This window comes from Podarcis melisellensis (genome assembly GCF_964234715.1).
Source record: "Podarcis melisellensis genome assembly, chromosome: 14".
NCBI lineage: Eukaryota > Metazoa > Chordata > Lepidosauria > Squamata > Lacertidae > Podarcis > Podarcis melisellensis.
In genome coordinates, this window is record NC_138546.1 from 3377122 (window position 1) to 3393110 (window position 15989).

General features: G+C 46.8%; 3 protein-coding genes across 5 annotated transcripts in view; 2 read left to right on the plus strand and 1 right to left on the minus strand.

Moving 5' to 3' along the window:
- Positions 1-1034: 1034 nt before the first annotated feature.
- On the minus strand, positions 1035-7257 carry NUDT1 (nudix hydrolase 1). Of its 2 annotated transcripts, XR_014163054.1 has the most exons (5): positions 7126-7257; positions 5711-5872; positions 3682-3827; positions 2245-3031; positions 1035-1947 (listed from the first exon to the last, which is right to left on the minus strand). XR_014163054.1 is itself a non-coding variant. In XM_081889425.1 (4 exons), exons 2-4 carry the CDS (start codon positions 5860-5862, stop codon positions 2859-2861), a joined length of 471 nt encoding a protein of 156 aa, XP_081745551.1. In that variant the 5' UTR covers positions 5863-5872; positions 7126-7257; the 3' UTR covers positions 1035-2858. The 2 variants fall into 2 exon arrangements, 1 of the variants encoding a protein (XP_081745551.1); XM_081889425.1 differs by having other exon boundaries at positions 1035-3031.
- On the plus strand, positions 7170-12221 carry MRM2 (mitochondrial rRNA methyltransferase 2; the record flags this gene model as incomplete). Of its 2 annotated transcripts, none has more annotated exons than XM_081889338.1 (3): positions 7170-7421; positions 8958-9216; positions 10481-12221. In XM_081889338.1, 3 exons carry the CDS (start codon positions 7170-7172, stop codon positions 10924-10926), a joined length of 957 nt encoding a protein of 318 aa, XP_081745464.1. In that variant the 3' UTR covers positions 10927-12221. The 2 variants fall into 2 exon arrangements, with proteins under 2 accessions (XP_081745464.1, XP_081745465.1); XM_081889339.1 differs by having other exon boundaries at positions 7306-7421; positions 8927-9216.
- A 2780-nt stretch (positions 12222-15001) lies between these two features.
- MAD1L1 (mitotic arrest deficient 1 like 1) overlaps positions 15002-15989 on the plus strand; it is a 456297-nt gene continuing 455309 nt past the window's right edge. The window contains exon 1 of the mRNA XM_081889171.1: positions 15002-15147. Within this exon, the coding sequence (XP_081745297.1) occupies positions 15128-15147 (20 nt within the window). The 5' untranslated portion in view covers positions 15002-15127. The remainder of the gene's footprint in view (positions 15148-15989) is intronic.

The following is a 15989-nucleotide window of genomic DNA, read 5'->3' on the forward strand; positions in this document are numbered from 1 at the left end:
GTACACTTGCCTCAATGTAAATATAGGTCTGTTAGTTTTTGAAGCACATGTTTTGCTCTTTATGACTGGAGGGATTAGGAACCTTTTCTCCAGACTTCCCTCCTTTCCTTGCCTTACCCCCCCCCCGAGGCAACCTCCTGGTTTCTCCTCCTTTAAATAGCTATCAGAAGCTACAGGCCTCTCCCCGATGCAGGGAATAGCTCTAACCAACACAAGGACCTCATCAGTGTCCAACTCTGGTGTAGAGATATTTCACCTGCTTAGGACCAAACTGATGGCTCAGGTAGGCCTTGGGGCTTTCCCCATGCCGATAAGTTAAGGGCTACTTGTGCTGGCAGGGGCTGTTCTCCAAAACATCCAAAGGGCACCAGGTTGGCCATACCTGGTTTAAGCACGCTGCCTAGGGGGACTCGGGCTGCAAACCAGCCTGAAGGCCTGCAAAGTGCACATTTCTACTTTTTTTTGCAGAAAAACTGACCGGCCTTTTCTTTTATATGTTAAAATAGTATATTTTTGAAAGAATTTATAATGCAAATTAAAAGTATTAATCTTATTTCTTCGAGCTTGAGCAGCCAGCAAGGTTTTGTTTTCTGTGTTGGTAACAAAAGAGGGCAGGCATAAGCTGCCTATGGTGCCTTCGCCTTCTTCAGGAGGACCAAACTGGCTTAATTGTGCATGCGCCACATGAAATGGATGTTTTCGCAGCATCCGAAAAGCCAGCTTCTTCTTGTATTCCATTTTATACACAAGTCCCTTTTGAACTTGGTGGGACTTGCTTCCCAGTGAGCACAGGAGTGCGTGGCTCTGAACGTACATGTTTACTCTGAAGTAAACTCCACCAAAATCTGTGTGGTTTACTCATTCATGTGCACATAACTTTATGGCATTAATGGGTGACTGAGACAAACGCCTTTAATGTGGTTTTAGTTTTCCTCCAGCTTTGCCTAGTCAAAGGACAGCTGCCTAAAACTTCTAGCCCAAGGCTCTTGTTGGACAGAAAATCTAGTCTCTACTTGGAGAGCAGTTTTTTGAGAGTTCACTCTTTTGGGGAAGCCACATCCATGTAAGAAATGAGAATAGCTCTGCAGCGTGTAAATGTCTTAAGCCTTAAAGGGAAGTTATATTTCAACGGCAAAACTCTGAATGCCAGGTGGAACAACTGGCAAACTCTCAACTCTTTAACTTCTCCCTCCCCTTTAGAAACCGCCAGTTGATAACGGGGTGCTTTTCTTCCCAGTATTTTTGAAATTTGCAAACTTCATGTCTCCTTCTCACTTTGCATAGTGTTTTTTGTTTTGTTTTTTTTAAAAGAAATAAAGCACTTTATCAAACTGCAGGAATTGGAGAACGTCTTACTACAGCTGATAAACTAAAAAAAATGTTTACAGATTTTATGACTATCCAAAAAAAAAAAATCTATCAAATTTTACAAAAATGTGTGTTCATAAATGATGTATGAAACTTGTATAAAAAAATTAAAAGTTTATTTCAGTTGCAAATTTATTACTTGTCTTTGAGATCGTGTCAGGGTGCTTGGTTACTCAAGCCTCTTGATGTGTGACTGGTTATTTCTTGGCTGCGTGTGGAGCAAAGAACACTCAAACTGAGGAGATTAAATGACAGACATTTAAAACAGAAGAAATAAAAGGGCACATTAAGACTGAAGTATTCTCACTGGCTTTTAGTTATGATAAGAGGGATCTGCTTTGGGCTGTTTGCCCTCTTAGATTTTCTTTCCTAAAGGCTACTTATTCTTCTACAAATGCTGGGAGACCCCCAGGCCTGCAGATAGCTTCCTCTTTGCATGTGGATGACACCATTTTGGTTCTATGCAGATAGAACTGGGATTGCTATTAGAATATATACATCCCCACATGTTCAGAAGCAAGATGCTAGTGAATACTAGTCACTAAGAGCAGGAGAAGGCTGGGTGTCTTTTATGCACTGCTAGCAGGAGCACTGCTAGTGCTCACTGGAAGGACAGATCCTGAAGCTGAGGCTCCAATACTTTGGCCACCTCATGAGAAGAGAAGACTCCCTGGAAAAGACCCTGATGTTGGGAAAAATGGAGGGCACAAGGAGAAGGGGACGACAGAGGACAAGATGGTTGGACAGTGTTCTCAAATCTACCAGCATGAGTCTGACCAAACTGCGGGAGGCAGTGGAAGACAGGAGTGCCTGGCGTGCTCTGGTCCAGGGGGTCACGAAGAGTCGGACACAACTAAACGACTAAACAACAACAACAAAGTAGGTGTTTTGAAATCCTCCAGTTGGCCACACTGAGAAAAACAGTATATTGGGACTTTTATTTTTAACACTTTTAACTACACCTGGAAATGATGCCTCATGCCCTGAAGCGGCTCACTGGTCTCTCTCCTGCTTGCCATTACAGTCAATAAAACTTCTGCATAGAAGTGGTCGCCTTTGGGATGTGTAGCTTCTGTCCATAACCACTACCGGGAAGGAGAAAAAAGCCAAGCCACTAACGTGCAACCAGTTTAACATCTACTCAAGAACGGAGGACCTGGAGCCTAAACACGATACAGAAAGACAACACTAAAGAAGGCACTAACCCGGCTTTTGCTGCAAAGCGAAATTGTTGGCCTGTGTGTTGAAATAGGAACAGTTGGCAGTTAGGCAGTTGTGCATGCCTAAGAAGTGTTGCCCTATTTCTTCTGCAAGAGAGCAGCTGCCCTGCTCTGTCGCTAGCCTTGCACTTGCCGGAGAGAGTTGTTTCCTTCGCCGTGGAGCTGATGGAAAGGGTCGTTTGTTTCAAGTTCTTAACGGCTTGTCTCTTGGCCAATATGGCCAATGGTGCACATCTCAACCGTGAAGTGCTTAACGTCCTTGGCCTGCTCTTATATCTTCTCCACTTCTTTCAGGGTGTATTCTAAGATAGTGTCCTGCCCCTGGAACTTAAAGTAGCCAAGGAACTTCTTCTTCTGGAGCAGAAGAGGAAACCAGTAGATATCATCTGGCCACATGTTCTTGAAAGGCACCTGGTCCAGGTCAAACCATTGTGGACGCATTTCTGCAGGGAAGCGGGAACATGCACACAAGGGAAGAAGGATTAAGGACCAAAACAGATCTTCTTTAAATTATTTTTGGTCTCTGCACTCACCCCACGTCTGCTAAGGTTGTGGATTGATTTAAAAAAATTGTTTCACCAGAATCAAAGACAAACACAGGAAAATTGTATGCACATACCAGGGGACATGCTACATCTCTCTCAAACCACTTTCTACAAAACAGCGGATCCTGGTGTTCAGGTTGGTTGGCCTCTAGAAAGGACCTCCCCTTCCCTCCTGTGGTTTCACCAACTGGCATTCAGAAGCATTTATTGCCTCTGACGGCAGAGACAGAACACAGCTATGATGGTTTGTAGCCACTCCTCCCACACTACACGGTCTGCAATAACTGGACAACTTTTCTGAGCAGTTAAAGGTGTGCTCATTTAATGCACGATGCAGCCTTACTCCTCACAAGTTCTAGCCAAATAATTATGTAAGCTGGTTGGGTGATGGAAAGATGAAACCATCTCATGTCCCCAGTAACCCTGGCGGTGGGTGGGTGGAATTCTTTATCTGAAAGATCCAGCACTTTATGCTTGTAAGATTAGGGGATAGTAGAAAGGAATTAAAAGGGCAAGTATGACTCTTCCACTCCTAACTACATTCCTACCCTCGCTTTCCGTGGGGTCTCCTTGAAAACTGTCGGTGCGGAAAATATGGACTTCCATCAGCTCAGTGTCGCCCACAAACTCAAAAGTTATCTGTCCCATCTTCTGCAAGGTGTCCACCATCAGTCCACTCTCTTCCTGTAGCTCCCTGAATATAATGAGCAAGGTTAATTTTGCAGTAAGAGTGCATGAGCTAATTGATGCTTCTGTTTTCCAGAAAAAAAGACTTCCCCAACAATAATGACACAGATCTCATTGGAAAACAGTGGGGCATTTGGCCTGGATTCTTGCACTTGACTTCACCTGATTATACCACCGCCAATATACCGTATTGGCCCTAATATAAGATGCACCCGCAAATAAGCTGCACCCTGAATTTTAAAGGCTTATTTGTGGGTACGGCCGGCCTCCTGGCACTCCCACCCTGAATAAGGTATGGGGGGGCGCCCAGTTCCGAGCGTGCTGTGCGCCTGCCTCCCGACACTACCTCCCCAAGCCAGTGCTGGTTGCGCCCATCCAGGGTGGTACTGCCGGGGGATGGGTGGCAGCTAGCGCTTGGTGCCTCGCTGCCCAAGCTGGTGCTGGCACCCAGTTTTGAGCATGCTATACACCCGCCTCCCGCCACTACTGCCCTGAACGGGGGGCAGCCAGTGCAGGCTTGGGGACGTAGTGCCGGGAGGCTGCTGTGCAGCTTTGCCGGCGGCCTCCCCCCGACAGCTCGGGGGAGGCTTGGGAGCGGCGTGCCATTGCCCCACACTCCCAGGCTGCTTCCAGGGGTGGGGGCAGAAAGCTGTGCCGCTTTGGTGGCGTACGGTGGCAGATATAAGCCACACTTTAGCTTTTCCCTGTCGGAATTTGGGGGGAAAGTGTGGCTTATATTCGGGCTAATACGGTACAACAAAGCCAGCTACTGTAAGCATACTTAAGAGCTGGTTCAGATGCTATTTGGCATTATATGGGAAAGCCTGGTGTGAGTTTTAGAATCATGTGCTCTTGCCTTCTGCCCATGCCAGTGGGTATCTATCACTGTGTTGCCCATACTTTGGAAGCAGGCATTAATTGCAGTTTAAACTGTTCACTTTGTACCTGATGCTGGCAGATGGTTGTTTCTCAGCTGCCCTATTATTCTTCCAACTGAGAGAGAATTGCTAATACTCTGAAAGCCTGTGGATGTTTAGCTGATGCTGTTAATTAGACCTGTCTTTAGCTATGAGTAATGTGTGCTATTGGATATTTCTGGCTGTCACTCCCCATCAAGGATAATGGGAACCCTGGGCAGGGTTTTCAGCATCACTCTGGCACCTCTCTGATAGCTTCCATTTTTCAGAATTACCCCTTTGATTTAATGTTTTGGCTAGTTTTAGAAAACTTTAGAAAACCTGGTGGCAGCCTCTAAAAGAAGGCATTTCCCTCACAACAGAGTGAAAGCTTTGCCATGTACACTGCAGCAATTAGGCAGAAGAAGAAGAAGAAGAAGAAGAGGAGGAGGAGGAGGAGTTTGGACTTGATATCCTGCCCTTCACTCCCCTTAAGGAGTCTCAAAGCAGCTAACCATCTCCTTTCCCCTCCTCCCCCACAGCAAACATTCTGTGAGGTGAGTGAGGCTGAGAGACTTCAGAGAAGTGTGACTAGTCCCCAGGTATGGAGGCTGATCTTATTGATAAGTAACATATTTTTATTAGAAGCTCAGCAATTCCACATTTGAATTCTTTGAAAATTTTTGCGTTGACGCCAGCTGGACCCACCAATTAGTCAGTTTTTATTTTGTCTATAAGGCCTAGAAATTCATCTCTCATTATCACTAGTATCTGCCTCAGTTCCTCAAGCTATCCTTGAAGGAAGGAATTTTAATACATAAGGACATAAATGTTTGTTTTATACATTAAAATGTATATTTTTAAATGTTATTGTTTATATGACTGAATGTCTGTATTTTCTGTAAATAATATTTAAAACATGCCTATAATGAATAAACAGTCTATTACAGGCACTAGGAAGAGCTGTGTTGGCCTGGTGTCATTTCAATCTTACCTTTTTGCTGCCTGCTCAACTGTCTCGCCAGGCTGCACCTTCCCTCCAAATCCGTTCCAGAGCCCAGCCCCAAATCCACGTTTTTTCATGCCCAGCAAGACTCGCCGTGGTTGCACCACCAGGACCAGAGTGAATACTTTTGTTGTCAGCATGCTTTAAGCTCTACAAAGGCAAGGAGACCAGCAGCAGATAATGTGTGCTCAGAATCAATGATGCTCAGCAGACTACAACAGCTAGCAGATTTAACAACAGGTATGGAAGGCGCAGTGGGACTTATGGGAGTCACAACTCTTCAGAAGCCTACATAAAGCCAATGTGGTATGCTTGTCAAATCCCCACCCAGCTCTGACCTTTGTCAGTTTCTCAGCCTAACCTACCCCACAGGGTAGTTGTGGGAAATAAACGCAGGCTTATTGGCCCATTAGAAAAAACACAAAATTTTTCTTAGAGCCAATTTATTCACCACACCAATCCATATATCACAAAAGCATCATTATTATTTGTTAAACTTTATTAGTTGCTTGCCAGCCAAAAAGTCTCCAAAACATGTACATTGAAATATAACATAACTACATTATACCATAGAAAGGGAGGGGAATTGTGTTACTATTAGCATATAAAGCCCATAACAACTTGGGACCAGTTTACCTGTGAGATCCCTTTACCCTAAATCGGTTTAAGTATTAAACCTTTGTATGTTTTAAAGTAGGGTTGTGAATTTTTCTTGATTGTTTTGCCTTTCGTGAAGCACTTTGATGCCTTTTCTTTTTCTTAAAGCAAGTGGTGTATTACATTTTATGAAATAAATAAACAGATAAATAAATAGCATATTAATATTCCATGCATAGGAGCCAACGACGTAGGGGTTGAGGCCCCTTTGCCCCTCCCAATAAAATATTTCAGGGGGCTGGGCCCCCCCCAAAGTTGATGGGCATTGCCATTCAAATGGTGTGCATGTGCCATGTCACATGCTCAATTATGTGGGGGTGGGGCTTACCTCCCGCCAATATTTTATTCAAGTTGGCACCATGATGCCATGCAACATATTGGAGAAACAAGGCCCACTCCCCAGTCTCCCCCAATAGTAATAAAAAACATTAGCGGTGCACAAACAATGAAGGAAACAATAAGCAAAATAATGCTCCCCCCCAACTACCAAATAATATGAAGCTACTTCGAGGACGTATTGGCTGCCCTAAAGAAGCTGTTGCCCTAAGAGGGGATTGTGGAATATCGCAGCCTTTTAATAATAATAATAATAATAATAATAATAATAATAATAATAATAATATTTTTTTATTTATACCCCGCCCATCTGGCTGGGTTTCCCCAGCCACTCTGGGCGGCTTCCAACAAAATATTAAAATACAATGGTCTGTTAAACATTAAAATCTTTAAAACATAGCCTTTCCTACCAGACCCAAGATCCCTGTGGCAGCTTCTCCAGCAAGGCGGGAAAATGCAACCCGGCGAGCAGGCGGGGACCTTCTCGAGGCGGTCCCTGCTAAGGAGGAAGAGGAAGAGCCTGCTCAGAAGGAGAAAAGAAATGATATATTTCTCTCTCTCTCTCTTTCAGCCCAGGTGCCAATGTGCGGCGGAACCCAGCGTACGAGGCGCCGTTCCCCGGAGGGAGCGTCCCAGGCTGGTGCAACACCCAAATGCGTCCCCCTCTCTAAGCAGCGGCCCTCGCGGAGGGAGAAGTCATGAGCCGGTAAGCAGCTGGAAGTGAGGCCGGACTCCCGAGAGCAGCGAGCGGCTCTTTTCCGGTCCGGGACCGGGGTGCTGCATCCTGGGAACCCGCTCAGGGCAGCCGGCCGGGCGGGCGAAGGGTTGCCAGGCGGCGCCCCGCCTCCCCTTGACCCCTCCGGGAGGGCAGCCTCAGCGCCCGCTTCCTCTCGCCGCCTTCCCTTTCTCTGCACCGCAGCTTCATGCGGCTCAAGTTGCCTTGGTCGGCGGCTTGTGTGAAGTTGCTGCTTGGGTTTGCACGTAGTGGAGTGGAAAACTCATAGGATCATAGGATTGTGCGAGTTGGAAGGGACCCCGCAGGGTCATCTAGTCCAACCCCCTGCGATGCAGGAATCTTTTGTTCGAACCCACGACCCTGAGATTAGGAGTCTCATGCTCTAGCAACTGAGCTTTGCTCTTAAGCAGGCACCCCCAAACGCGGCCCTCCAGATGTTTTGGGACAGCAACTCCCATCATCCCTAGCTAGCAGGACCAGTGGTCAGGGATGATGGGAATTGTAGTCCCAAAACATCTGGGGATAGCGCTTGTTTGTGTTGCAAGAGGGACCGTTTGGGGGGAAAGGCATCAAATCGGCTCCCTCCCCCACCATGTTCCTCTCTCCTCCAAGGTGCTGTCTGCAGTTTCCATAAGTATTTAAACCAAACTTAGCCAGCCCGGTGACCTCCAAATGTTTTGCACTACAACTCCCATCAGCCGCAGCCATGCACCTTTAGTAGGTGGCCCCTGGAAGATTGAGGGAATGTGGTCTGTCAAACTGGCGGTGTTAAAAGGAATCATGTGCAATCTTACATCCTGATCCTATGCAGAGTTAGGGGGCAATCTAGTCACCCTGATCGACTATGGGGTGTCATAGCCATTGTCACATCCATAGTCCTTCTAGTTGCACCAGCCAGGATAGAATGGTGGTGGGAAATGGGTTAAAATTCAGTGGGTCCTGTGCCAGCCCAGCTCCACACCCTCCCTGCCACCAAAGTTTCCCATTTTCTAGTCTTCCTCTAGTAGCTTCTGCTCACCTTTTAGGATGGGCTCACTGGCAGGGGCACTGGCTACCCTTCATCACTCAGTGCATGTCACAGGGGCATACTGACGTGTCGTGCGGATTCTCCATGGCATGTGCATGCCACCACGTCAAAATGGGGGGGGGGGAGACCCCTTCATTGAAAATTTGGTGAGTCCTGAGCCCCGCCAGCCCTGCATAGATGGCACCTGTGCCACTAAGATGCTCCTTGCTGGCAGAGGCCAGCGGATCCAGGCAGGGATGAGCAGAAGGACACCTCAACCTCATGCAAACCCCTTCCAGCAGATTGGGGGTTTGGATTACAGAAGTGCATTTATTTTAGAAACAGAAAGGATGGGAAGGGCGTTGATAATCCAGACAATCAGGTGCCAAATTCTAGATTCGGGTCCATAGTCATCAGATGGGTTGTGCCCGTTGAGCAGTAGAATAATTTGCCCTTCCCTCCCTGATAGATACTGGAAAATGCCAAATCTTTTGCTTCAGCACCAGAGGATCCACACTGCTGTACAGTTTCTGAAAAGCAAAACGGGAGCAGAGCATCGTTGGCTGGAGCGGCATTTCAGTGACCCTTATGTGAAGAAGGCCAAGAAGGAGCACTATCGTTGCCGGAGTGTCTACAAACTGCTTGAAGTAGATGACAAATACCACATCCTTTGCCCTGGGCTGCGTGTGATAGACTGTGGCACGGCCCCTGGTGCTTGGGCTCAGGTTGCAGTCCAGAGAGTCAATGCTACGGGTTCTGGTAAGTGCATTTAGAACAGGAGCAGAGCACATGCGGCTCTACAGAGGTTGCTGAACTACAATGCCCATGACTTCTGATCATTGTGATGCTGTCTGGGGTTGATGGGTATTGGAGTCGAGCAGCACCTGAAAGACTTTCCCATTCCTGAATTAAAATTATAGGTGGTCAGAGCCACTGCTGACCTGCCTTGTAATCTGTGACTCATTTCCACATTGAGTTATAAGTGCTGTGGGGCAGGTGCGTCACAACAGTGTGGACACCTGGCTTTATCACTTTCATTTTCAAATAAAGCCACAAGTATTTAACCCTCATAGTTTTGCGATTTTTTAAAATGTCCAAGCAGTGTCTTTTGAATCCTTGGAGACTGGAAAATGTTTCCGCAAGAAATGAGGCTGCAGGACTTATTTTGTCTCCTTCAGGACCTATCGCCCTCCTTATGTGGCTGATCTGGTCAATGCATGCATATCCCCTAAAGTCCCATGTTGGAAGAGAGGCAGGCTATAAATTAAATGAATATATATAATCATTACTTGTTTCCTCCACCACCTTTGTTTCTAGTTGTCCTTTCCCATAGTTTATTTTAGCCTATAATCTCTGTAGGAGTAGGGACCTGTCGTTATGTTTGTCTGGTTTTGTGCTTGTGAAAGCTCCCCATAAGATGTCATGATGGTCCTATAGCTGCTTGTCTATTTATAGCCATCTATCTTTAGCTAAATAAATAAACAATGTGACACATGATACTTGGCTGGGAACGCTCCCCCTTCTCCCCCTTGTCTTTTATAAATGCTGTTTCCATCCTTGCCAGAGAATTCATTTACTATCATGGGTTCTCCCTCTGGAAAACGAAGGCGAGGGTTGTCTCGGAGGAACTTGGTTTAATTCATTAATGTCAGTAAAAGTGCTCTGAAAGCGGAAAATGTTGTTGCTGGCCGACTCGTGAGTGGCTTGACGACAATACGAGACAGTGATAGATGAGGATGATTTCTGAAATATTGATCTTTACAGAAAGGGTTGCTTCTCAAATAGCTTGTTATGGGGAGGCTTGCTAAAAATATCGTTTATGGGCTGGAATGGATTCTTGTGCCAGGCGTGGGTGAGGCTGACAGAACTTAGTCAGCATCTGTGTAGGAAGGTTGTGGATAGTGAATGCGATGAAACTTCCTAAGGCAAGTTGGTCCTAGTCTGACGCTTCAGCCATTACACCCCACTGGATAGATTGCACATTTAAAGACTGCCTTCTTAGTTTGACACTTCTGTTTTCTAGATCCAGATGCCCCAATCGGCTTTGTTCTTGGAGTTGACCTCCTTCATGTTTTCCCTCTGGAAGGAGCAGTCCTCTTACCTCGCGCTGACATCACAGATCCAATGACCCAAAAGAAAATCCAGGAAGTGCTCCCTAAAGGGATGGTGGATATTATCCTGAGCGACATGGCACCCAATGCTACTGGTATCCGTCAACTAGATCATCATAAGCTGATCCATCTCTGCTTGTCTCTTCTGGATCTGGCTCAGCACATTTTGGAACCTGGAGGAACCATGCTCTGCAAGTACTGGGATGGAGGGGAGAGCCATCTCCTGCAAAAGAGACTGATGCTAGACTTCCAGGAGGTGAAGACCTTAAAACTCCAAGCCAGTAGGAAGGAATCTGCCGAAAGATATTACCTGGCGAAATCATACAAAGGAGCGGCCCACAGGGCATCAAAAACATGAGCCACTGTGTGCGTGCTTTGTGTGGTACATTTGATGAAAGCTGCAGAATTGGTTTTAGCTGGCAGAGAGCTGTAAATCCAGAGTTTTTGTAAAACAATGAGCATCTTTGGAGGGATGTGGACCTCATTTGCCAGCTATTGCAACAGATCTTCTTCCCTTTGAAATGTAACCAGCAAATATGATTGAAGGGTGGTATAAAAATATTTATAATAACTAAATAAAATCTAGAGGTCATTAAGAGCCCAGTTCAGCTTTAACAACACACAAAACAGCACGAGGTGTTTGATAGATATTAGCCAGCTAGGAACCCCAGGGTTTCAGGCAAGAGTTCTTTCCAGCCCTACCTGGAGACGCCTGAGACCTTCTGCATTCAAAGCAACTGTTCTGCCTCTGGACCGTGCCCCTTACTCATTTAAAACTACAACATGGAGAGATATCAGTTGACAGATGTTTCCTCTGAAATAACATTTTTCCCCTTAAGTGCCATTTGTACAAAGTGTAACGCTTACCGATGAAATGATGCTGCATTGTACAGTTATGCAACTTGTAACAATACATATTTTTGGGGGGAAAACATCCATGCCGAGATAGACCTTGTGTCATGTCCAACCCATCAGCTGCTTGTTCTCATCCTGCTTCCCTTTCCTTCAGATGGTGATGTTCAGAGGACACACTGAGGAACTTACTTGGGGAGGAGCACTAGAGGTTTAGCAAACCCATGTTGAAATGTGGTGGTTCACAGATCTTTTCAGAGGAAAAGGAATTGTAATCCTGACTGTGAGGCTGCCCTGCAAATAGGCTGGGGCAGAGAGGGCCCTAGTTTGCAGCTTCTACCCCATAATGGGAAACATTTTCAGGCCTGTGACCAACGCTCCCTCTTTCCACACAATTGTCTTTCATCTTCTGGTTTGGAGGAGAGGGGAGAAAGGGCAGAAGGCTGGCCATCAGGCTTGGAGTGGGTGCAATGGTTGCTGGTTGCTACAGATGATGGGAAAGTAGCAATACTCTGCTGGCATTGCATGGGGTTGCAACCACTAATTGGTTGTTTGGATATGGGAAGTGAGAAGAAAGTGATCTGCCAAAACCCCGTGTGTTCCTGTCCTGACATGAGCGCAGAAAAACAACAATTTTGCTCCTCTGGTACTAAGTCATGGAGGGACTTCTTCCTGTCATGAAGCTCCAGTTTAAAGGACCATGTAGAAGGTGAGAGGATAGACCAGCAACATCTCTCCCCCTGTTGAACGATCAGAATGTCTTGCTTGTGATAACCTTTATTAAAATTTATGGATTTCTTCCGTGTGCAGAGTTCTCTGTATTTCTCTATGGCCTCCAAAGCCATCTTACAGTCCTGTACTTAATGCCCCTCTGCCCACCCATCTCACTTCCTTGCTTCTTACCATTCCCTCTATTTTCAATTAATTAATTAATTTCAATTTAATTAACAACAGAAGAAGAGCCTGCTGGATTAGGCCAGTGGCCCATTTAGTCTGGCATCCTGTTCTCACAGTGGCCCAAGTTCAAGAGCTCTCTCCCCTCCTGGGGTTTCCAGCAACTGTCTCTGGCAGTGGAGGCAGAGCATAGCCATCATGGCTTGGAGCCATTGACAGCCTTCTCCATGAATCTGTCTAATCCTCTTAAAGCCATCCAGGTTGGTAGGCATTGCTTGCTCACTGTGGGAGCGAATTCCATAGTTTATTCTTTGGCATCGTGAACAAGTCCTTGGTGAAGTTAGCCTTGGTGAAGACTTGACGTTTTTATCCCCCAAAAAGTTTTTGATTCAGTTTCCACTGAAATGAGGCTGCATTTTAATGTTTTAATGTATTTTAATCTTGTTTTTTAAGCTGTATTTCATTCAATTGTTTTTATATTTGATGTTAGATGTCCTGAGCCCAGTCTTGGCTGGGGAGGGCGGGGTATAAATAAAATTTATTATTATTATTATTCATTTGCTCTGATTCTTCCAGCATTCGGCTTCATTGAATATCTGCAAATTCTAGTGTTAACAACAGAGGGAGAGAACCTTTTCCTCTGTCCGCTTTCTACATGCCACACATAATTTTAAAAAGAAAGCCCTTCCTCACGCAGCACATAATCTATGACCTTGCCAGTGTGGTGTAGTGGTTAAGAGCGGTAGTCTTGTAATCTGGGAAACCGGGTTCGAGTCTCCGCTCCTCCACATGCAGCTGCTGGGTGACCTTGGGCCAGTCATACTTCTTTGAAGTCTCTCAGCCCCACTCACCTCACAGAGTGTTTGTTGTGGGGGAGGAAGGGAAAGGAGAATGTTAGCCGCTTTGAGACTCCTGAAGGGGAGTGAAAGGCGGGATATCAAATCCAAACTCTTCTTCTTCTTCTTGCTCCCACAGGAAGCAGTGATTGCCACCAACTTGGACACTTTTGAGACTACTGTATTGGGCAAATTCATGAAGAAAGATGATAATCATAATAATTTATTGAAATTATATACCACCCTTCATTCAAAAATCACAGGGCATTTCACAACACAAAAATACAGGATGAGAACACATGATACATAATAAGAGCAAGAACAAAAACAAACCAGGAACTCCCCTCCCACAGACACATTTAAAAGGCCGTAGAATGTTTAATCAGCCCAAGGCCTGGTTGAAGAGGAACACTTTTGCCTGGTGCATAAATATACGTAATAAGCTGCCAGATATACCTCCCTGGGAAGAGCATTCCACAAACGGAGCCACCGCAGAAATGGCCTGTTCTTGTGTTCCTCCCACAGCCATTAGTTGCCATGGTGGCTGTGTTCAAATGCTGTGTTGTGTGTTTGCAGATAGCTCAGTTGGTAGAGCATGAGACTCTTCATCTCAGGGTATGTGGGGCAAAAAGGTCCCTGCGTTGCGGGGTGTGTGGACTAGATGACCCTCGGGGTCCCTTCCAACTCCACAATGCAAGGATTCCACCTCCATATTGGGAGGCAGTAAATGCTTCTGGGTACCAGTTGCTGGAGACCACAGGAGGGGAGCGGTGCTTTTGTCCTGCTCCCTAGAAGAGACATCTGGTTGGCCACCATGAAGACAGGATGCTCAACTAGAGGAGCCCTCTTGGTGGACAAGATCCAGCAGAATGCGCTATATTCTCACATTCTCATTATGGCATGATGGCGTTTACTCAAGAGGAGGTGAAGCACCTCAGGGCGCTGCGACCCAGGGCCGGATTTAGGTTTGATGAGGCCCTAAGCTACTGAAGGTTATGGGGCCCTTTATATATATAAATGGACTCAGCCCAGTATACCTGAAGGAGCGTCTCCACCGCCATCGTTCAGCCCGGACACTGAGGTCCAGCGCTGAGGGCCTTCTGGTGGTTCCCTCATTGCGAGAAGCAAATCTAAAGTGAACCAGGCAGAGGGCCTTCTTGGTGGTGGCGCCCTGTGGAAGGCCCTCCCATTAGATGTCAAAGAGAACAACAACTACCTAACATTTAGAAGACATATGAAGGCAGCCCTGTTCAGGGAAGTTTTTAATGTGTGACATTTTAATGTATTTTTCATCTTTGTTGGAAGCCTCCCAGAGTGGCTGGGGAAACCCAGCCAGATGGGCAGGGTACAAATAATAAATTAATAACAACAACAATAATAAATTAATAATAATAATAATATGTCCAGCTGTCCTTAGTCAACAACAAATTGTCGCTGTTTTTTGTGTTCAATAGATGCTATATAGTAATTTATGGACCTAATAGGTATCTAAAGCCATTTGCACATAACAAAATATGTATTTTATCAAAGTAATTGTTGAACAGAAATGCAATTAAGAAGAAGTATATTAATAGTGAAATACAATTAAGAAGAAGTATATTTTGGGGGGGGGCAAGAGAGTGGGGCCCTAAGCTATAGCTTGTTAAGCTTATACGTAAATCCGGCACTGCTGCCGCTGCGCGCTTACATCAAACCAGGCGGGCGAGCGGGGATGCGCGCACATTCCCGACACGACGGCGGGAAGAGAAGCATGGGGGTTAATACTCGCTGAATTACGGTAGGAGGCGGGGCGAAAGCGAAGAACCGGAGGAGAGAGAGAGCGAGCGAGCAAGCGAGCTCTGGGCGCGCGTGATAATCTCGCGAGAGCTTCGCGGGGAAGTCTCGCAACATCTCGGCGCCCGGGCTGAGGAGGGAGATCCAAGCGGGGAAGAGAGTCGAGAGCGTCGGCCGGTTGGCGTCGGCGAGCGCGAGGGGGACATGGCCGGCTGGGGAGAAGGGTGAGTAGGCGAGGCCGGGAGCCGAGGGCCCCGGGCCTGGTCAGCTGGCCCCGGAGCGCCTCTCTGGCCGCGGAGGGTCCCCCTGAGGTAAAACTCGCCGCTGGCGACGGAGCGCTGCCGGTTCCCTCTCCGGCCGCCGTTCTGTGAGGGAAGAGACGCGCCGCCTTCCTACGAGGCGAGGTTCATCCCGGGGAGGGGGGGGGGGTTCGTGCCTGTCTGTAACTCTCGCACGACGCTTCCGAGGGCAACCTGGAATGAGAGAGAGAGAGTGCTCCGGGGCATGTTCAGAGTGCGCTTCTCCTCATCGAGAGCGGAGTTTTCCCGAGTCTCGACTGAGTTGCTGTCCAGAAACTTCAGCGCCGCCCCCCCGACTTGGTTTCTGAGGTAAAATCGAGAGTGCCTCTGGGCATGTTCAGAGCGCGCTTCGCCTCATCGAGGGTGCTCGAGAGGTGGACGCCTCCCGCCCCTCCGCTTCCCACCCGATCCCTCACGGATAACTTTTCCGTCTCGAAATTTGTCATGTTTCTGGTCAAATGTTTATAGATGTAGGGTTTCAGAGCCCGTAGGGGTTGGAGTGCTGGAATAGGACCTGGGAGAGGCCTGGGTTCGAATCCTCCCCCATTCAGCCTTGAAGCTCACTTGGTGTGACCTTGGAGGGCCAGTCGCTGCCTCTCAGCCTAACCTACCTCACAGGGTTGTTGTGGGGATTAAATGATGAGGGTGCCATGTACACCAGTTTGAGCTCCTTGGAGAAAAAGGTGGCATATGAATGCAAGTAATATATCATAAATAAATGCTTGAGTTGTATTGGGACAAAAATCAACATATGCTTTAAAAAGTTC

Bases quoted from the DNA above. Each gene is read 5' to 3' on its own strand.
- NUDT1 (XM_081889425.1), bottom strand. From the start codon at position 5,862: ATGCTGACAACAAAAGTATTCACTCTGGTCCTGGTGGTGCAACCACGG. The intron at 3,828-5,710 runs GTAAGATTGAAA...CATTATATTCAG, and splicing joins GTTGAGCAGGCAGCAAAAAG to GGAGCTACAGGAAGAGAGTG. The intron at 3,032-3,681 runs GTAGGAATGTAG...GCTTCCCTGCAG, and splicing joins AGACCCCACGGAAAGCGAGG to AAATGCGTCCACAATGGTTT.